The 22,007-nt window shown below is 49.6% G+C and overlaps 1 protein-coding gene across 6 annotated transcripts in view; it reads right to left on the reverse strand.

Annotated features, from left to right (window-relative positions):
* The window catches only part of GCN1 (GCN1 activator of EIF2AK4), a 56,917-nt gene that overhangs the window by 25,028 nt on the left and 9,882 nt on the right, over positions 1-22,007 (reverse strand). For 5 of the 6 annotated variants that reach the window (XR_012325200.1, XM_073790170.1, XM_073790172.1 and 2 more), the window contains exons 6-30: positions 19,354-19,448; positions 19,129-19,263; positions 18,239-18,307; positions 18,001-18,109; positions 17,328-17,402; positions 16,947-17,075; positions 16,397-16,447; positions 16,019-16,117; positions 15,624-15,797; positions 13,754-13,906; positions 12,387-12,479; positions 10,271-10,346; positions 9,960-10,119; positions 8,748-8,937; positions 8,532-8,674; positions 7,590-7,768; positions 6,887-6,980; positions 5,588-5,701; positions 5,275-5,473; positions 3,923-4,078; positions 3,273-3,454; positions 1,939-2,019; positions 1,462-1,605; positions 398-525; positions 39-228 (exon numbers count right to left, since the gene is read on the reverse strand). Coding sequence is in view for 5 of the 6 variants with exons in the window: in XM_073790170.1 (XP_073646271.1) it covers positions 39-228; positions 398-525; positions 1,462-1,605; positions 1,939-2,019; positions 3,273-3,454; positions 3,923-4,078; positions 5,275-5,473; positions 5,588-5,701; positions 6,887-6,980; positions 7,590-7,768; positions 8,532-8,674; positions 8,748-8,937; positions 9,960-10,119; positions 10,271-10,346; positions 12,387-12,479; positions 13,754-13,906; positions 15,624-15,797; positions 16,019-16,117; positions 16,397-16,447; positions 16,947-17,075; positions 17,328-17,402; positions 18,001-18,109; positions 18,239-18,307; positions 19,129-19,263; positions 19,354-19,448 (3,218 nt within the window). In the remaining variant the exon portion in view is untranslated. The remainder of the gene's footprint in view (positions 1-38; positions 229-397; positions 526-1,461; positions 1,606-1,938; positions 2,020-3,272; positions 3,455-3,922; positions 4,079-5,274; positions 5,474-5,587; positions 5,702-6,886; positions 6,981-7,589; positions 7,769-8,531; positions 8,675-8,747; positions 8,938-9,959; positions 10,120-10,270; positions 10,347-12,386; positions 12,480-13,753; positions 13,907-15,623; positions 15,798-16,018; positions 16,118-16,396; positions 16,448-16,946; positions 17,076-17,327; positions 17,403-18,000; positions 18,110-18,238; positions 18,308-19,128; positions 19,264-19,353; positions 19,449-22,007) is intronic. The other variant, XM_073790171.1, reaches the window with a different exon arrangement.

The following is a 22,007-nucleotide window of genomic DNA, read 5'->3' on the forward strand; positions in this document are numbered from 1 at the left end:
ACACACCCAGACTGCATCGCGGTGCACAGACGACTCACATAGAGCTTCTCCTGGTAAATCTCCATAAGCCTGCCCATAACCTCCGCCGCCTGCCGCTGGTAACGCGCCACTGCTTGGGAGAGGGCTTCAGCCCCGGCCTGCCTCACAGCTGCCTCGTGATAGATGACGTCGTCGATGAGCAAGGAGCAGAGGTCTGGCTGCAGATCTAGGCCCATGGTTGACCAGAGCCTGTAGCAGACCAAAGGCGGAGCTGGTCAGACAAGGATCTGCAGCACGGGCCCTGCCAAACCCGACCACCCGACCCTTTTTCCCTCTGTAGGCTGAGCACGCTGGGTCCAGTTATTTCATGAGGGGAAAGAGAACAGAGCAGGAAAACCAGCCTTCCGACGGCTCTCACCTCTCTGCCAGCTTCCGGATCTCCTCCTCCTTGTCAAACTTGACCACCCAGAGCCTCCGCAGAAGGTTCAGGCCATTCTTCTCATCAGTATCAGGCGCTGGCAATACCATGTGGAGTTCCAACAGCCCCTGAGAGGGGGTGGGACCACACCGTGTAAGGCATGACCTTTGGGAAGAGCCTCTGACCTGTCCCCCACCACCCTGCCTCCCGCTAGGGCTGAACCGTCCAAGACGTAGCCACTAGCCGCACGTGGGTCTCCACAGTGAAATCATTTAAAACGAACTCTAACTTTTTCAGCTGCACCAGCCACATTTCAAGTGCTCAACAGCCATATGCTGGCTGGTGGCTACCACACTGGACAGCACAGATGTATATTTCCAGCCCTGCAGAACATTGCACTGGACAGCACTGGTTAGGGAATGCCATGAGTCAGTTCAGCTCATTAGCTGCTCTTCAAAGAGCTTTTCTTTCATGAAATGATGGCATATAGCGGTAGAATCTTTTCTAACATAAAATTTAAAAATTTAACTCTAAACACGCAAGTCAGACAAAACCTCAGAAAAAGGACATTCCCTTTGTTTTAGGAACTATCTGCCACATTGCCATTGTTTTTCAAATTTTTACCAAGGACCAGTGCAAACTCTGTCACAGAGCAATAGCAGGAGCCTGCAGTCTGGCATCTGGGAATCAATGTCTCATACTCCAAGGGGATCCTTTAGCTTTGGGTCCCAAAGCACCAAGAGAAAGCAAGTATAAGGTAGTAGGTTGAAGAAATGAACCAATCCTGTGAGTTATATCTGTCTATAAAAGTACCAAGATCCACATTCCGTTTTAGAAATTAGGTGAAGTCTTCCGAGGTGAAGAAAAAAATAGGCAGTGATACATGACAACTGCTTAGCTGTTCCAATTCCTAGAATGACCCCAAACCACACTCTGTGACCTCTTCTCTTTGCCTCCAGGACACGCTGGTGCATATGTGCGGCATCTCCCATCAGGGCAGCTCGAACAGGGACGCTGAGGGACAAGGGATGCCAAGGTAGCCCCAAGAGGGAGTGGGCACGCACCCGGAGCGCAGTGTCCCGCACACTAGCACAGGGGGACAGCAAGGCGCAGAGCAGCACGTCCACCTCCTCCTGCTCTGCAAAGGCACAGCCATCCTCGCCACTGCTGCTGGCACACAGGGTGGTCAGGGCGTCTGAAGCCAGAACCTGAGGAAGACATCCATCCGCTGGGCTCAGTTCCCCAATTTTTTTTTCCTACTATGGGGCCAGGCAGGGGAGCCAGGTGATGGGCTGAGGAGCCCAGGGAGGAATCTGAACTGAGAACACCCACCCCACAGCCGTACTAGGGCTCAGACCCCAGCGCCAGGCCAAGGCCAGTGGCAGGACCCAAGCAAAACCCCTCACCAGCTGAGAACAGTCAGGCTGGCTCTCAAAAGCAGCCCTTCTGCCTAAGGCCAGAACTGAGGGCTGAGAGAACTAGAACCTGAGGTTGGGGTCATGAACTGAGTCACAGCAAAAGCCAACTGGGAACCAGATCACCTGCAGTTGGGGAGAGCCTGTGCCGATCACCCAAGTCAGAAGGCGCAGCATGGCCACACGAGGCAGCAACTCTGGGCCATTCTAAGAGAGAACAGAAGGTAAGTCAGGGTGAAGCTCCAGGGAAGGTATGTAACCAAGTCCGGTGGCACATGAAGCAGCACCCTCTCACCCACAGGGGAACATTCTGGGTCATACTGCTGACTCCACTGTAGAAACCCTGTCAGGTTTACAACTCAATCCACAGGAGCCAACCCCAGTCAACCAGATCTTCAGGGACTAAAAATAAATAAACTCTTAACCTTGGTTGAAACTCACAGAATATGAAATACAGGTGGCCCATAAACATATGAAGAGATACTGAACTTTACAAGTACAGTAAAAAAATGTGAAATAAAACATTACACCATTCTTTCACCCATCGTTGGCAAGATTACCACTACGTGAGGTTGTATTAGGATTGGAGAAAAGAAAACACTCAGTGAGGGTATAGCTCAGAACATGTCACAGAACCTAACAATTCCATGCCCAAGAATCTGTCCTATAGAAATGTTCACACAGTGTGCAAGGGACATAAATGTACAAGGGGGCACACCACAGCGATGTTCAAAATATGGAAACGTTAGAAACAACCTAAAAATATCAATCAACAAGTAAAAAGTTAACTAAACCATGGTGAACCCACAGCATAGAACCCCACGCAGCCTGTGAAATTAGATCCATGTGACGTGGATCACATGGATCCGGACACCGGAGGAGACCCACAGAATATCGTCCCATGAAAGAAGGAGTGCAATCCATTTTTGCTTTACTGTGTTTGTGGGTATGAGTTTTGAATGTGCTTAAAAAAAAAAAAGTCCACAAGGGTATAGGCCAAACTGTTAGCAACAGTTACCTCTAGGGAGTGGCATTTCTCTTTTTGCTTCTGTACTGTTGGAATTTTACACATGCATTACTTTGGCAAATTTTTAGAACATAATCTATTAAAAAGAAAACTCCTCAATGAATGAGCTCCAGTCTCACAATCATAAGCAAGTCAAAGGGAGACAGAGTGATCAGAACTATCTTCTGAGTTAGAAACAAAACAATAAATTAATACAAAATCCTTCAACTTCTTTGGGTCAGAAACTATCAGACACAAGAGACCCATAAGCTTCTGTGAGGTCTTGACAACCACACTGAATAGAACATTTGGGTTCTCCTCACCAATGGTTGCTGCTATAGGTATATGTATATGCTGCACGACCTCCCCCCCAGAATTGTTCATGGGAAGCGTCAGAAGCCCCTGCCTCCCCAACGCCCTCAAACCAAGAGGGAGCCGAGCTCCCCGGGCCAACCTCGTCCACACGCCCTGGCGGGCTGCTGGGTGAGGCCCTCAGCTGGGCGTGGACGGTGAGGATCTGAAGAATCTGGGCCACGCGCTCCTCCTCCTCCTTGCTGTGGTGGGGCATCTCGGTCAGCACCATCTTCAGAAACGGGAAGACTAAGGAGAAGGCTGGCGCGGACAGGGGCGCGGCGTCTGTGAGAGCAAGAAGCAGATGGATCCTGTAGGTTGGGCAGGATCCCGAGCACGGCTGCCTCAGTGTCCATCCTCAGGGCAAGTGGGTGGGGGGAAGGCTGGAGGCCCTGACACCCTGAAGCATGTGGCATGACAAGAGGGATGACAGGCAGTAGCCCAGTTCTAAAGCCAATCCTGCTCCTACCCCAGACACTGCCCAGTTCCACAATGTGAGAGTTAAAACAGACAAGTAGCTTCCAATGGCAAGAACTAAACCCTCAGTGGGGGTCACAGTGACTCAGAATACCAGGGACCAGACTCAAAAATCGTCCATCCCCCCTTTTTCAGATGAGGAAATTAAGGCCAGGGAGGGAAGAGACTCACTGGAGGCTACAGCCTCAGGAAGCCCCGGGGTACGGAGCGCCATAGCTCGTGCAATCCCTGCACGGTTCACACTGCCTCGTGCCCTTTGTCCGTCCTGTCCCTTACCTGGTTCTCCCTTGCCTGCCCTGCTGGTGATGGTGTGACTGTGCAGCAGGGTCACCGCCCTCTTCACGGCCACCGACAGCTCTTCCTGGCACCATGACTTATCCAGGGCACATTCTGGCTTCAGCAGGCGCAGAGTCACGTGGCTCACCAAAGTTCCTGTGTCCAAGAGAAGGGACCCAGCAGGGGATGACCCTCGCAAAGACACAGAATCTGGCCCAGGTGCAAACCAGGGACCCAGGGCAGAGATGCCATGTCCCTCTGACTTAATAGTAATCAATTCTGCTCTGCCTAAGTATCCTCAACCTAATTTCTCATTTCATCTCCAGGACAGTGCCAAAGGGTAGGCAGGCCGGCAAGGAGATACCCTTCTGACACTAAGGAATTAAAAGTGCGCTGAGAGGAGGCATAAGCCACCCAAGGGTTATTCAGTTGGGAGTTATTCAGCTCTATCCATGTGGTCCTCCCACCTTCCATGCAACAGCACAGCCAGCCAGGTAATACTTCCGGCAGGTTCTATGTGTACTGCCTGACTCCAGCCTCACCCTGAAGGGAACATACCCCTCAGGCTCAAGGTATGTTCATCCTCAAGGTCATTAAACAACCCATAAAGCGAGGCCTCCACAATTCCCAGCCACCCCACTTGGTCTTTGTTTCTCCACAGCCAACAGAAAGCTAAAGGCCACAGAGACCTCTGGTCATCCACATGTGGCTGCTCAGGAGCTCTGGGCTACAGACAGGCCACGTGGCACCAAACCATCCCACTGCCACTGAATTTCAAACTGCTACAGGGCTTCCCTGGTGGCACAGTGGTTAAAAATCCTCCTGCCAATGCAGGGGACAGGGGTTCGAGCCCTGGTCTAGGGAGATCCCACATGCTGCGGAGCAAATAAGCCCATGCGCCACAACTACTGAAGCCCGCGCGTCTGGAGCCCTTGCTCTGCAACAAGAGAAAACACTACAATGAGAAGCCTGAGCACCGCAAAGAACAGTAGACCCCACTTGCCACAACTAGAGAAAGCCCACGCACAGCAACGAAGACCCAACGCAGCCAAAAATAAATAAATAAATAAGATAAATTTATTAAAAAAAAAAACACTGCTACAGAAAGATCACCGACTAGCATCTAAAAGTTGGCCCTCAGAATGAAGACTCAGCAGACATAAAATGGGAGAGAGGAGGCGGCACTGTGTGCTCCCAAGGATACGCTGCTTGAGATACCTGAGGCTGTATCCATAGGAAAACAAGTCAGTAGCCTAGGTCACTGCGTGCCTCCCCACGAGCACTCAGGGGCATCTCTGTCCACCCCCATCCTGCCCCGGGGTCATGCCCACAGCCAGCCAACGAGGACTAACCCAAAGTCTTGAGCCTAGGGGTCATGACACAGGCAGCTAAGGACAGGAAAGGGTTCTTGATCCTGGGAGCAGCGAGCGGAGATTTCAACAAGGGCAGGAAAGAGTCGACCAGGACAGGGATGTACTGGGTCAGGCCGGACGGGTTCTTGGCCAGGATGGTGTCCAGCAGTCCTAGCGCCGCCTCCAGCTCATTGTCCAGCTGTAAGCAGAGTCACCCCAGAAGGCCAGTCAGCGGGGCCCTGCCCCAGGACAGCGAGGAGCAGGCGACCCAGCACTCTCGTGGCACAGGCGTGTGGTGGCAGCGACTGCTTACCTCCTGCAGCCGCCTCCGGATCTGCGCCTCCTTGTCCAGCTGGGCCTGCAGCATCTCCTTCTGTTTGCTGGTCAGCTGCACCTCCTCTTTTATGCCTTTCTTCTTCTTTATCTCCTGAAGGGAACAAGCAAAGCAAATCCATCTCCAGGGAAAGGAACTCCCTCCCTCCCACCAAGCAGGGCACGCTCAGCTCCCCAGTCAGCACCAGGACAGCTCTATGTCTGTGACCTGGTCCCCCAACCTGCCATGTGGCCTCCCCTACTCCCACAAGTCCACAGCCACCTGGTATCTACAGAACAGAGAGAGCAGTAGAGAGGGGATTTCTTGCTGGATTCTCTACTAACAAACACAAGAAGGGCCTTTATACGTTAGAGAAAAGAAAAGTCCCTCCAGGTGCTGAAAAGGGTATTCTGGTAGCCATGCAGCTTCAGCCTCCCCTCCTGCCAGCCCGCCCTACAGACACTCTCTTCCAGTATAAGCTAAGGTCCTGCAAAGACCGAGAGCACTCATTCATTTGATAAGTCTTTACTTAGCACCTACATGGTGCCAGGCACTGTTCTAGATGCTGGGGAGACCGTGAGAAGAAGACCAAGTCTCTATCCTCACAGAGCTGACAATCTAGTGGGTGCAGGTAGACCACGAACAGGGAAACAGATACATAAACAAGGTGACTTCAGATCATGACCAATGTTATGAAAGGAATAAATATGATGCATAGCAAATGAGAAAAGGCGCGGGGTCTACTCTGGATAGGGCGGGCAGAGGGGTCACCTCTCCGCGAAGGGGATATGTGGGCAGAGACGTGAAAGACAAGAAGAACCCAGCCTTGTAAAGACTGAGGGAGGACAAAAAACAAAAAACAAAAAACAAAAAACCGAGGGAGGAGCAAACAAAGGCTCTGAGACAGGAAAGAGCCCTGTGTGCTTTGCTCCTGTCAGAACCAGTTCTGTCACTGCCGAATAGAGCAATAAACCACGATGCCCCAGCGGCTACACTGTGCCAGGCCCTATGCCTACTATCAAGAGGACAGATAGGTCCCGGCCTTCCAGGAGCTGCGGGGACAGGCATGGAATCAAGCAACACCACTTAGCAGAGGAAATACATGAACTACTGCCAGCAGAGAGAAAAATTTGTTTTCCTTGAGTTGGGCGTAGAGAAAGCTACCTGAGAAAGGGCAGATAAAGAGTGTGGCAGTAGGACCCAGGATCAGTGGGGAGGTCGGAGGAGTGTGCCATGGGTCAGGATGACCCAAGAGACCCGCCTGAGGCCACCCCGTGTGTGAGGCCTCCACGTACCCACCTCCTTCAGCTCCAGCTCGATGATCTGCTCCTTGAAGGAGTAAGCTTTGTTCTCTCGCTTCATGTTGGCCTTTTTTATGCTGTCCTGCTGGGCACTGAAACACCAGAGCAGGTGATCAGCCAGGTTCAAAACAGCCACCAGGCCCTTCAGCCTCCCACCAGCCATAAAACCCCAGCTAGTTTTTAAGTCATATGCACCAGGAAAGTGCTGGATACTCTACATGCTCTTGTATCCCAGGCCTAAGTACTGTGCCTAGAACACAGCAAGCACTCCTCCAATCAACAGATAGATTGTTTCATTTACTCCTCACAAGACCCTACAAAGGACACATAGTCTCCATCTGACAGGCACTTCTCTGGTGGTCCAGTGGTTAAGAATCCACCTTCCAATGCAGGGGACACAAATTCAATCCCTGGTTGGGGAACTAAGATCTCACATGCCACGGGGCAACTGAGCCCAAGCACTACAACTACTGAGCCCGCGCACTCTAGAGCCCACGTGCCACAGCTAGAGAGAAGCCCGTGCGAGGCAACCAAGAGGGCGCGTGCTGCAGGGAAAGATCCCGCATGCTGCCACGAAAGATCCCGCGTGCTGCAACTAAGACCCGACGAAGCCAAATAAATTAATTAATTAAAAAAAAAAGGAAAGAGAAAAAAAAGAAAACTAAGGCTTGGGGCTATTGAGCCCATGAGTGGGGGCTCACCTCTGGATGATGGATTTGTCATACAGCTCCCCGGCAGGGGTCTGCATAATAGCAAACTCCTCCCGTGTCACCTGGCACAGCGCTGGGTTCTGCACGGAAGCGGTGATGGTGCTGATGAGCTGAGGGAGGACCCGGTCTGGGGACAGGATGGAGAGGGAGCCCATGGCATTCATGGAAGACTGCCAGACAAACATAGACATGGTCAGTGAGCGCCACAGCTGGCACTGGAGAGGGGTCCTGCCAGGCCTAAATGCCCCAGGCAATGGCTCCCCTTCTTCTTGCCACTGCCTGCTCTTTCTGAGCACTGCCTACTGGAGTGGACAAGCATAGTGTGTGTCTGCCTTCTCAGCGAGCTGTACCTACCCGGTACTAGCACCCTGATTTGGGGGACACATTCCTCTCCCAATCTCATCTCCGTGGTTCAGGTGGAGCTGACCCCACCCTCTCCAGAGGTGGGCACGTGACCCAGACCAGGATGCGCCTCAGGATAAGCACAAGACCCAAGTCAGGTCAAGCAGGGCAGTAAGACCCCATGCCAGCTGAAATGACTGGAAAACGCAAGCTTTTCCCACTGGAGCTGATGGGGGACAAGAAGCCTGGAATAGCTATCCTGCTACTAAAAAGGGGAGACTGAGAATGGAGCCCATACCGTGGAAAGCAGAGATGGGACACAGATGGATGAGACAGAGAGATGGACAGAGAGCAAGAGATACACCACCTACAAGGTCCTGAAGACACCTGAGTCCCTGTCCAGTCACATCCTGGGTCTTACCAGTTAGATGAGGGAACAAGCAAGTTCCCTATTGTGCTCAAACTAGTTTGCACTTTCTGCCACATGAAACCCAAGGGTTCAACCCATTTTTCATCACACCTTCACCTGTTTCTCTGAATCTCCCGTCTGGACTCTGACCTGAGACCAAAACCAGCTCACATGCCAATTACCTGGTTCAGGGGGCTCTGTGTGGTGATCCTGGGAATGATCTGATCCAGGTGCCTAGTAATGAAGGCTTCCGGATCGATCTTCATCCTGGCAAGAAGTGCTGGCCACAGGCCAGATTGCACAGCGACTGAAGGGAAGGGGAGCTCTTTGAGGCCTTCTGCCCGGCCTGCTCCTACAACACAGTCTCCGCCCCTCCAATACCCGCCCCAGGCACGCACCTAAGGACGGGTGGTGGGAGATGATCAGCATCTCCTGGGCCAGCTGCTCTGTGTTGGTGACATCACCTTCCAGCCCTGGCACCCCAGAGATGATGCACAGAGCCTCCTGCAGGACCCGCGGAGGCACGTAGGCCTTGCCCGCCTCAGTCACCTCCCCAGCATCGGTCACAAGAGCCTCTAAGGGCAGCACCTGTGGGGAGACAACACATGAGCCCCACTGCTCAGAGCCCCGTGCAGGCCTGGCACACAGGAGATGAAGATGCCAGGGAGGCAGCTGCCTCTCATTCATGTTCTCTGGGCTCCCTGCTGGTGTGGATACTGACACCCAGTGCCCGGCACTGGGACCCACAGGTTATGAGATGGGCCTGGAAGGAAGCACCTAAAACAGCCCACAGGGGGAAAGAAGGCAACAGACACTGGTCCAGGGGACCTACCCTGAGACTGCAAGTCTGTCACTGGCCCACATCCCTCAAGCAGGCTTAGGGAAGGAGGGAAGCAGTGAAACAGGGCACAAAGAGCACTGAAACTAGGAGCCGGGTCTTGCGGGTCAACTCCCAGTTCTGCCACCCACTGGCTGGGGGACCCTGAGCAAGTCATTTCAGCTACCGGAACCCTGGACAACTCATACAAAATAAGCATAGTAAGCCTGTCAGCCTTTTAAAGGCATTGTGAAAAACTGAAAGGGACAATGGGTAGAAAACACTTTAAAAATTATAAAGTGCTTTAAAAATGAAGTGTTTTTTGGGCTTCCCTAGTGGTGCAGTGGTTGAGAGTCCGCCTGCCGATGCAGGGGACGCGGGCTCGTGCCCCGGTCCGGGAGGATCCCACATGACGCGGAGCGGCTGGGCCCGTGAGCCATGGCCGCTGGGCCTGCGCGTCCGGAGCCTGTGCTCCACAACGGGAGAGGCCACAGCAGTGAGAGGTCCGCATACCGCAAGAAAAAAAAAAAAAAGAAGCGTTTTTCCATTACTCAAGAATAAAAAGGTTGAGCTACATGTCATAAAACATGGGAAGAAAGAAAAGCATCTGAAAAGGAAAAGGAATTATATGAAACAAGGTGTTACCCAAACTCCAGGGCAGAAGATTCTGGCATCACACAGAGTCTGAGTGAGTGAGAACAGCCCAGGAGCAGTCTAGTTAAAATCCCACAGCATAAGCAGGGTCAGCTAAGGGGGTCTGAGAGCCCCAGTTCTGCAGCCCAGATGCCCTGACCTTGTGAGAACTGAGGACAGTCTTCAGCTCCTCCAGGAGTCCATAGGCCAGCTTGAAGCCCCCGAGAGCAGAGAGCAGCTTCCGAACCGTCTGCTGGGCCTGCCTGCGCACGTGCCAGGTGCGGCTCAGGAGCACCGCCACCAGAGCCCGGTGGTACTGCCTGCAGCAGAGGGACAGGGCGTCCTGGGGTAAGGCCAGGTGTGGGGGTCTCCACAGCCAGCCTTCCACCCCTCACACACCGCCACGTCTCAGGCTCCTGTCAGGGTTTGTGTCATTTGGCCAAAGGGGAAAAGTAAACGAGCCCCACGTACTGAACTTTGTTGCCTGTGAGTCTGTGCGGATGGTCAAGGAAGAGTCTCTCTGTCAGATGCAGCACGGTACAGAGGGCTGGCGGGGGGGACAGAAACAGCACAAGTGTTTTTAAAATAGAGAACACATCCAGAAAGAACTGGGAAGAGCTGGAAAATGAACACCAAAATGTAAAGGGAAAGTTACAGTTCACTAGAATTTTTTTTAAGTTTTTATTTTATATTGGAGTATAGCTGATTAACAATGTTGTGTTAGTTTCAGGTGTACAGCAAAGTGATTCAGTTATACATATACATGTATCTAATGAATTTTCTTTTTTGCTAACTACACGTGTATTCTTTTTTTAACATCTTTATTGGAGTATAATTTCTTTACAATGGTGCACTAGTTTCTGCTTTATAACAAAGTGAATCAGCTGTACATATATATATATCCCCGTATCTCCTCCCTCTTGTGTCTCCTCCCATACTCCCTATCCCACTGCTCTAGGTGGTCACAAAGCACCAAGCTGATCTCCCTGTGCTATGCGGCTGCCTCCCACTAGCTATCTATTTTACATTTGGTAGTGTATATTAAGTCCATGCCACTCTCTCACTTTGTCCCAGCTTACCCTTCCCCCTCCCCACTTCCTCAAGTCCATTCTCTACATCTGCGCCTTTATTCTTGTCCTGCCCCTAGGTTCTTCAGAACCTTTTTTTTTTTTTTTTTACATTCCATATATATGTGTTAGCATACGGTATTTGTTTTTCTCTGCCTGACTTACTTTACTCCGTATGACAGACTCTAGGTCCATCTACCTCACTGCAAATAACTCAATTTCGTTTCTGGTTATGGCTGAGTAACATTCCATCGTATATAATGTGCCACATCTTCTTTATCCATTCATCTGTCGATGGACACTTAGGTTGCTTCCATGTCCTGGCTATTGTAAACAGAGCTGCAATGAACATTGTGGTACATGACTCTTTTTGAATTATGGTTTTCTCAGGGTATATGCCCAGTAGTGGGATTGCTGGGTCGTGTGGTAGTTCTATCTTTAGTTTTTTAAGCAACCTCCATATTGTTCTCCATAGGCACACGTGTATTTTGGAACAAGCAAAAGTATATTCAATGTCCTGTGATAAACCATAACAGAATATGAAAAAGAATGTATATATACGTGTAACTGAATCACTTTGCTGTACAGTAGAAATTAACACATTGTAAATCCAACTATACTTCAATAAAATAATTTTTTTTAATTACTATGCAGTTCTAAAAAAGAATGAGAGTGCTCATTATATACTGACGTGAAATTATTTCCAAATCTAGACAACACAATGCATACAGTAGGAATATTAACACTTGTGTAAAAAAGGCAGAGAACTGATACATAAGGTTATTTATTGGTATAAATATAAAATATCAAAGATACACAAGAAGCTGATAAAATTGGTTCTCCATGGCCATGGACACTGTGTGGCTAGAGATCAAAGCAAGGGTATAACTTTCAGTGTAGACTCTCTTGGGTCTTTTTTTTTTTTTGTATTATGTGAATATATCTCCTATTCAAAAATTAGCGAAACATTTTTTAAACATCAGGAAGTGACTAACAGTTGTAGCTCATTAAGAGAATGTTGTGATTTGTCAGTAAAAAGGCTTTTCCAATCACCAATTAGCGGCAGATACTTCTAAGGCAACCTAGAATTTTAAACATACATTTAAAGATCAACTGTTCCTTCTCTGCCAAGATAGAAACCAGTAGTTCTTCTATCTCCTGGTGTGGGTGGAGCCAGCCACACTTCGCCAGAGCTTCTCAGCTGCCTCTCAGTGCACGAAAACCTCTACGACAGCACCAATTACCCAGTCAACTATAATTACACCTAATATCACAGCTCCACAACTATTAGAGTGCTGTCTCCACAAATCTCCCACTTCCCTCCCATTTCCCTAGCCTTCCACATCCCACAGGAGTACATTCATTCCCACAAAAGCTGAGCTGTTGGCCAGATCACTCTGCTCCAGGTTTTTGCTGAGCTGTCTGGTCAAAACAACAGGCAGTCAGAGAAGGATCCTCTCTGAAGACCCACCAGAGACTCAGCCCCAAACTCGACTTCAACTAAGGGGGTAGTGACTCACCATCCTCTGAAGCCATGAGCAGGAATTTGTCAGAAGTGAAAACCTGCTTCTTCTCATCCAAAATTAGCTGCCAGAAACTGCTCAGTTTGGCCTCTGCAAGAAACAAAAGGTCACTCTACCACACAGCCCCCCCACATGCCAGGGCTAGTCCCCGCCATGCTGAAGCTGCGGGGGCTGGCTTTGCTGACAGACTCTCCGCTGTTGCAGCAGGCAGGAGTTCTCCCTCAGCGGGGGCGGGTCACTCCCAGGCTCACTGTCCTCCGGTTCCGAGAACTAACCGGTTCTTCTGGTGGCATTGCCTATATGAAAAGCTTTGGTGGTTCTCTGCAGCCCACAGGAGCCCAGATGAGCTGCTTCCCACCTGGAATTCCCACCTGTTCCAGGTGCCAGGCTGAACTACTTGAGGTCCACATGTGGTGCTTTCCCCGCCCTTCCCTCATTTGAACTCACGCTGGGCCAGCTAGTGAAAACCCTTCTAGCCCTCAGGGCCCTAGTTCAAATGCTCCCTGCTTCATGAAGCTTTTCCTGACACCCAACCCCTAAACTAAAAGAAATCCCTCCTTCAAAACTGCTCTTATGCCACATTTTGCCTTAAACAACAGATAACTTTTGCATATCCTCTCTCCCAGTAGAGTAAAGCAGCTTAAAATTTGCTGAAACAGGGTCATGTTCTGCCTCCCCGCCACAGAAGTAGCCCAGTGCCTTGGTATATAGTCAGATGGCACACAATAATATATATGAAAAGAGCTGAACTCCATTTCTAACCACAGGAATAAGTTCAGCTATGTCCCCATGCAGAGTAGGATGTAGACTAAATAAGCACAGAATACCGTGTAGCCACAAAAAAAGGAAAGCTCTTTTTGTTGTACTGATTTTGGAATCTTTTCCAAGATGTGTTCAGTACGCAATATGGCATGTATAGTATGTCACCCAGCATGTTTCGGCAATTACACATTCATCATCTCTAGACACGAAACTGGATAATACTATCCAAGGAGGGAAACTTAGTGGCTGGAAGACAGGATGGCTAAGGGGAAGCTTTTAATGTTATACCCTATAAATGTATAACCAATTAAAAACAACGTCCCACTTATCATCTGCAGGGATGAGCCTCAGCGTTGCACTGTGCAGCGGGAGTGCAGCCAGGGGACTCTGTCACTGTCCTCCTTTGCCATGTTGCTCCAATGCTCCAGGACAGGGGCTTGTAGATAAAATTCATCCCTGCAGGTGACAAGTGGCCCTACGACTGCCCAGTGTGGTAAGTGGCCAAGCTAATCCTGTAAAATCCTAAATATCAAGGCACTCCTCCCAAGGACTCTGAAAGAGGCCCTTGTCTGCTAGCATCCTGGACATCTCTGGACTCTTACCAGCCTGTGAGTCAGCCATCGAAAGCTTTGAGAGCAGCAAGGCAGCAGCGACCCCTTCGGTGACTACGGGAACCTGAGTGCTTTGGGAGGCTGCCTTCTCCACTGTCTGGATGAGCAAGGGCAACAAGTCCAGGGCCTGCAACAGTGTGTCACCTGTGGAGATAGGACCAGCACCTTACAGAACACCCCAATCGCAAGGAGGCAAGATTACTTGAGAAAGGAGTTATTCACCCATGTCTGAATGGTTAACACCCTTCAGTTACCTTTCAAATATCTCAAATAAGTGGAAGTAAAATCTAGGACTTAAATCAAACTCTACAACCATAAAGCTAGAGCTAGAAGGGTCCTTACTAGTCCAATAGTCCAGGTATTCACTTGATGGATAAGGAAACAGACCAAGAGAGGTGAAGTGAGTTGCCCAAGGCCACACAGCTGGTTGAGGGAGAGCCAGGGCAAACCTCAAGTTGACTAATTTCTCTCTGGGGCTCTTCTCCCACACCAGACAACCTCCAGACCCAAATCCCAAAACCAGAACCAATCTGCTGACCTATGAACTAAACTCTGTTCAAAAAAAAAAAAAGTAGAGGGCTTCCCTGGTGGCACAGTGGTTGAGAGTCCGCCTGCCGATGCAGGGGGCATGGATTCGTGCCCCGGTCCGGGAAGATCCCACATGCGGCGGAGCGGCTGGGCTCGTGAGCCATGACCACTGAGCCTGAGCGTCTGGAGACTGTGCTCCGCATGGGAGAGGCCACAACAGTGAGAGGCCTGTGCACCGCGCAAAAAAAAAAAAAAAAAAAAAAAAAAAAAGTAGAAACCTACTAAAACTATAGCTAAACCCACGTATGTGTGTGTATGTATGTATGTATGTATAATTTATTTAGGCTGCACGGGGTCTTCATTGCAGTGCACAGGCTTAGTTGCAGTATGTGGGATCTTAGTTCCTCGACCAGGGATCAAATCCGGGCCCCCTGCATTGGGAGCATGGCGTCTTAACCACTGAACCACCAGGGAAGTCCCAACCCACGTTTTCTTAATTACTAAATTGGTATATAGAGTATTTCACAGTGAAACAAGTATTTCATTTGGATGATGCCATGGATTTGAATCCAAGAAATGTATATTTTAAAGGTTTATTTTATGATTGTTTTTAAAGTATTAAGCAGAAGCAGCTCAAGCTAAAGAGACTAGGTTAAACCAAGACTTGGCTATTTAGAACTCAATCTAAAATCAAGTTCAATCAGTGCAGCAAAACTGCAAACTGATACACAAGTACAGACACTGTACAGAAGGGGGTCACCTCTCTAGGGGCAGCTCTGAAGTCTCCTAAACATTTTTTTAAACCCAGTCATCATAAGTTTAAACTTTAAGTGAAATATGAGCCCATCTCAGAGGTGGACATCAATATTAGAGATTTTTACTTTGGGGATCAAGCTCCTACAGATTTGAAGTTTCCCCTCGCTGTGCTTGGGAAGGAGGTAGATGCTCAGGCCCAAATGACAGGTTTGTTAGCACTGAAGCGAGGGCAGTTGTTGTTTCTAATAGGTCCAGTGTAAAGATTATATAATTTACACCTTATAAATCAGTCTTATCAGAATCATTTCTCCATGATTTCAGAAAACAGAGTGACAGGTTCTGGTTGTGGCTCCTCTCTGAATAAAGCTTTGTATTCTGAAGGTCTGATAAGGAGGAGAAGCCAGAAACTGTTGTGAAGACTGGGCTCTGATTCTAGGCTTTATGGATGACTAAGCTAGATGCTCCCAGTGGCTCAGGAGGAAATGATGCAAAAAAAGCAGGACCGAAAGGGAAAGCCTGGAACGGTGATGACGCCCTGAAGATCACCTCGATCACCTCTGTGAGGGAAGCATCTCACCTCGGAAGCAGACCAACATGCACTGCAGATAGGCGTGCCTCACTGCAGAGGTGGAGGTTTTAAGGCTGAAGGCTTTCTTGAACCATTCAGTGAGCTTCTTGGGCACTTCTGTGCAGAACCGGTTACACCAGAGAGCCAGGACAGAGGTGGCGTGCACCAAGGTGCCTTCGTGAACTAGGGCAAGAAGCAGAAGTCCAGTCAGCCCTATGTCTTAGACCCACATCACATCACTGCCAGTTGCATGCGAAAGCAAGTAGGAGTAAAGGGAGAGGAAGCAGTGATGCTTCAGGGAGAGGAAGCAGGGCCCTCAGAAGGGGTTCATGGCAGGCTCCAACTGTGAAAACCGGGGGTCAAGGATGGGTCCAGGCTGCACCCTCACCATGGTGCACAATTACCTTCTTGCTGGAGGAAGGGGATGAACAGCTCAGCCACGGTCCCACTCAGGACTTGACTGGAAGGCCCGGCCACCACGTGATGACTGACACTCCCGATCCCTGGAAGGCAGGGGATTCCCTGCTCAGCCCCTCATCAGCACAAAACTGCCAACACACCAGTCCTCCTGTCACTGCCCACCTCCCCAGCAGCCATGCCTCTCCTCTGGCCATGACTGACCCCCCACTCAATCCCCCATCAGACGTCCTGCCTTTTACGGAAGCCAGACTGGGATGTCCAAAACTGTCAGAGGTGTCAAGATCCGACGGACTCACCTTCCCTAACAGTTACGTTACACTACTACTACTACACTTCCTACTACCCGTAGAGAAATTCTGTACCTGAGAGGACGCTCATCTTCTGGGCTACAATAGTTAGTTTTCCTTCCGAGCCTGAGAGGAGAGATAGCAAAGATTCAAAATTCACATCTGCCACATTTCCCAAGGGGGTGAATAAGGTAGTCATGTGTGTGACATCAAGATACAGTTTCTGATTCCAGAAGCAGCCTTTCTATCATGTAGCTGGGCTTAACATCACATGTACTGGCTTTTTTTTTTTTTCTAACTAAAGAAATAAATAATATGTTCTTGCAGAAAATGTGACAAATAGAAAAAATATAAAAGCAACATCTAAAAATCACCCAGGTTCCCACTACCTAAAATATTATTAACATTTTGGTGTATTTCCCTCTATTTTTTCCCCCTATGCAAACGATAATGCCTATGCTTAAAACTGAGATCACCCCCATCCACACTGATCTGCACATGCTTCTTTCTGTTCATTCTTGACACAAGCAAACTCAGAGCACCAAGCCCCCAACAGGTCCCAGTGCCCAAGGAATGCCAGAGGCCACACCTTGGCCATCCGCATGCCCGGGAAGGACTTGCCCACCTCCGAGGATAGCAAACAGGTGCCTGGCCAGGGCTTCCATCGCCGAGGAGTCACTGCACTGGCGGACCAGGTTCTGCAGCGCCAGCACGGCTTCATCCATCAGGCGGGGGCTGTTGGACTTCAGCTGGCCTGGACACGGAGAGCCGCAACTCAGAAGCTGCTGAGAGCTGGGTAGCCAGGCTCTCATCTTTGTCTTCCCTGCTCCCAACTCTTCAATCCTGGCTCTGTGTTCCCATTATAAAGGATCTCAGGAAAGAAACTACACAACTGTAGTTTATTTCTAAACTGAGCTGTCTCCTACCCCTTTTTGTACAATAGGGATAAGTACAACCGAAGCCCAAGGTGCCATTCCAGGGGCTGGAGAGGGGTTGGGACACTCACCAGCCAGTCCTTTCACGATGTCCAGGGCATAATGGCTGAGATCGAGAGTCACTGATGCCAACAGACTGGAGATAGCTGAGGGGGACAGAAAGCACGCATCATGCTGGCCTCCAGGGGAAATGCCCGTTTCTGCCTGACTCCCCAGCCAGTGCTCAGGCCTGCTGTGTAGACACATAGGACATGACCACTCTTCATCTCTGTATGGTCACATGGTGGTCACACCTTTGTCCCACAGCTCTGCTGTAAAGCTGTATACTGCCCCATCCCAATCAGCAAAAAACTGCCCCTCCGACATTCCACCCACACCTCTTACCAAGATAAAAAGAGACAGAGACTCAACTCTCATATCCTATGGTTTCAAGTGCCACCTCCACACCAAGGTCAAACTGTCTAGAGCAGAGGTTCTTAACCTGGTTTCCGGAAGGTTCTTAGACCTCTAAAAATGTATGCAGTATTTTAAGTGGGTATACTTTTGTGCATTCTTCCAGCAAGAGGGCCCATTACTTTCAACATACTCTCAAAAGGGTCCCTGATCTCTCTCCCAAGGGCCCAATGAGGTAAACAGTGAATACATCTCCCCCCGCCCCAAGCACTTCCTGCTGCCAAGTAGTGGGGACCCGGCTTATCAGGCAACTTCATCTCCCTCCCACCATCCTGTTTGGCAGGAACCTACTTTCAAGAACATTCTCTGGACTCCTCAGTAAGGACTTCTGTATGGTGGGCAATATCAGATCCTTAAACTCCGAGTGGGACATGTATCGGAGCAGAGGGGCACAGTTATCCTACAAAGAGAAAGGGGTCAGGCACCCAGCCTTCGTGGGAACAGACCAAGAATAAAGGATGGTTCTGAATCACAGAATTTAAAATGGGATTTAGCTTGCCCAGGTGAGTAAGGGCCACCTCACACTCACCAACAGATACTTCTGAGGCTTTACTTTGCTCATCAAGATGTTCTTCACATAAAAATCCAGTAGGGCACTCTAGGGAATACAGAGACCTGGTTAGACCCTGACGTTCTGAGATCCCTCTTGTGGGACTGCTTCTAAAAAATACCAATCAGTGCCCCAAATGTCATGGTGTCAAGCATGAAGATCCCAGTGATCACTCCATTCCCCATCTAAAAGCCTTCCACAGCTTTCCATGGCTCCTAGGAGCAAGTCCAAGTCCTTGGCATGGCTCACAGGCCTACCTACTACCCTCTTTCACCCAGACACCCACGTGCCCCTCCAACCGCACTTTGCCTCCTCTACATTCCTGCCCACATGCTGCTTTCTCTGCCCAAAATGCCCTTCCTCCCCTCTTGACCTTGTTAACACCTATTCACCCTTTAAGGTCCTTCATCAGAGATGTGTTCCCTGACCCACAGCCTAAGACAAGTCCCAACCAGAGTATCACAGCCTCTTGCGCTTTTCCTTTGCAGCGTGTCTCACAGAGATAATGAGATGACGATTATGTCTAACGGCAGCCTCCTCAGATTCAGTCCCGCCCGGGAAGGGATCACAGCTCCCTCACGCACTGCTGCATACCCAACACCTGGCACAGAGCTTGGCACAAGGCAGATGCTCAGTGTGGGTGAATAAATGACTGCATGAACAGGCAAATCATCATCCCGTTAACTATGGCAGGATCCATCCCAAGCCACAACTGGAGGGGAAACTTTCCAGCTCCTCAAAGTTCATATATCACCATGAAAGGCCGGGGTCTCAGGTGAGAAAACCAACAAACTCCAGATAAGGCCAGCAGCTGGGGGCCACCAGGGCAAAACAAGCTCCCCCTCCTTCCCTCCAGAGAGTCCACTTGCCTTGTGCCGATTGACCACGTCCATCTCCTTGTGTCTCGTGCAGAACTGCACCAGCAGCCCCAGCATAGCTGCATAGTTCTGGTTGGGTTCTAGGCTGAGAATGGCTGACAAGTATTGTTCCACCAGTCCCGGGTTCTGAAGAGGAACGGGTAAAGCAGGTGTATCAGACGGCAGTGGAGGTGGTAAGGAAGAAGAAATGACCGCCACCCTGCTGCCTCCTGTCACCTCTTTCCATAGTTTGGTGAGCTTCTTCACAGCACCATCCACGGCGTGCTTGTGGGAGCCGCCTAGCACCTCCAGCAGGAGCAGGCACTGCACCTCTACCTGCAGGGACAGGGAGGCTCAGGTCCGGACGTAAAATGGGAGCGGAGATCCCATGGCCCTCATAGCCTGCCCAAGACCTTCGTCAGGCCCGCCAGAACCTGAGGTCATCTCCGCCAGGCCTCTCCCACTCAATTCCAGCCAGATCCTCTTCCCTCCACCCCCTGCCCCCCGCCACTTAACCCTGTCCCGGATTTACATCTGTTCACTCAAGCACTTCTTAATAAGTATTTGTTGAGCACCTACTATGAGTCAGACAATGAAAACACCTGGAGAATAAGACAGACACGGTCCTTGCTTTCATGCACCTCATAGTCCAGAGGGAGAAAAAGATACTAAACAAATAAACACACAAATGAATACATAATTCCAGGAAGGTTAAGTGCCATGTGGGAAAAGGATAAGCATTCTGTTTCATATATTTCTTCATCTGCCTTGACTATTCCTTCATTAATTCTACAAGCAATGAACGCTGATGAAGTGGCAGGCACTATGCTAGGCACTGTGGATACAGAAGTGAACACTGATATGCTGATCCTGCCTGCAGGGGGGCCCACTATCCAACCCAGAGTGAAGCACCTAATAGGTGCTCAATTAAAAAGCCTCACAGGGCTTCCCTGGTGGCGCAGTGGTTGAGAGTCCGCCTGCCGATGCAGGGGACACAGGTCCGTGCCCTGGTCCGGGAAGATCCTACATGCCGCGGAGCGGCTGGGCCCGTGAGCCATGGCCGCTGAGCCTGCACATCCGGAGCCTGTTCCCCGCAACGGGAGAGGCCACAACAGTGAGAGGCCCGCGTACCGCAAAAAAAAAAAAAAAAAAAAAAAAAAAAAAAAGCGTCACAGAGACTATATGTGCCACGAACACCCAAGGTCACTGGTGAGCAGTGGACTGCCACCCTGAGAAAAAAGGCATGCTTAAGAAGTCTGCCAAATTCCATTTGCATGTGTACAAAATGGCAGATGTACAAAGTTATTCATGGCAACAATTTTTTATAACAAAAGACTATAACAACATAAGTGGTCATAAACAGGGAACTAGTTATATCTAAACCGTGGTACATCCACTCAAAGGATTAGTAAATAGTCATAAAGAATGAGAAACTCTATATAATACTCTGGAACAAATCTAAATCCAGTTAAGGAAAAAAACACAAGGCGAAAGAAAAAAGTTTGTATGTATGCTACCACTTGTATAAAAAGGTCTATTTAGTCATATACACAGAGAATACCTCTACTACATAAGAAACTAGTAATAGAGGGGGACCGAGATGGCTAGGGAAGGGGTGGGAAGGAAACTGGTATATCATTCTACACCTGTTGAATACTGAACCTTTTTTAAAAAATTATTATTAAAATAGCTTTTTAAGCTTGCTGATATCACATTCAGAACTATATTGCTGTTCTTTCTTCCTGGAACGTTCTAACCCATAATCTGGGCATGGTTTTTTCTTTCATATCCTTCAGGTCCCTGCTCAAATGGTACCTCCTCCAAAGGCCTTCCTCCCACCATCACCGTCCACCCACTCTCTCTAGCCTCCTGCCTGCTTTTCTGCTGCACGACTCCACACCTTGTCATTTATATGTGGACCTGTTTGTGTCCACCCTCTCCCCACAACTGAAAGCTATGAGAAAGTAAGGTCCTCTCACCTGTCCCCTGTTTCAGCCTCAGCTCCTCGAACAGCACCTGACACGCAGGGGGCCTTCAACAAATACTTAAGGGACTGAATGAACTACTCCTATGTGTATAGTCAACATCAGCAATGAGCAAAGGAAAAACCCAGATTCAAGACACAGAAACCACCACCACGGTTTCAAGCTCCTGATGCATCCTGTCCCATAAACACAACTCCGGGGTTGACCCCTCCCCCTCACTAACCCACACTGACTTACCTTGGATAACGGTTATAAGAATTCATTGGAGACATGCTAGTGAGGGAGCCCATGATAAACCATCTTACAAGAAGGCCTTTTGGTAACAATGGAACCCACACTCTGAAGGTGGTTTTCCAGCATATCCACTACCTGTGAGGTTTCAGTGTTCTTATCCTTCCATCAACTGCTGATGGTCAATCTATGGTCATCCCCAGAAGTATGCTGGATAAGCTCCCAGGGATGAGGCCTCAATAAGTCTTACAAGCTGGCTGTGTCAGGCAGAGGCGCTCACTCCTCATTTACCTGCACAGCCCTCTGTAAGTTTCTACAGCCCTTTCACACCTCTTCTGAGCCCATCTTCATGGCAACTCTTTGAGGCGGATGGGTGAGTGGTACTTTTCCCCATTTTTGCAGCAATGGGAAATGGGCTCCGAAATTAGGTATCTGGCCAAATCTCATGGCCAAGAGTCAAATCCATACCAAGATCCTCAGACTCCTTTTTTGTTAAACCGTAAGACCATCCCTCTTGCCCTCCACTAAGCATATCTAGACATTCAAAAGAATCTCCCAACCTGGCCTATTGGGCCATCTCTGGTTAGCAGACATGCTGAAAGGCAAGATAGGGAAGGTGGAAGGAGCAGGCATAGAACGGGAGGAAAGAATTGGTATTTTCTGGGTTACTTGTTT

The sequence above is a fragment of the Tursiops truncatus genome, chromosome 13, assembly GCF_011762595.2.
Source record: "Tursiops truncatus isolate mTurTru1 chromosome 13, mTurTru1.mat.Y, whole genome shotgun sequence".
NCBI lineage: Eukaryota > Metazoa > Chordata > Mammalia > Artiodactyla > Delphinidae > Tursiops > Tursiops truncatus.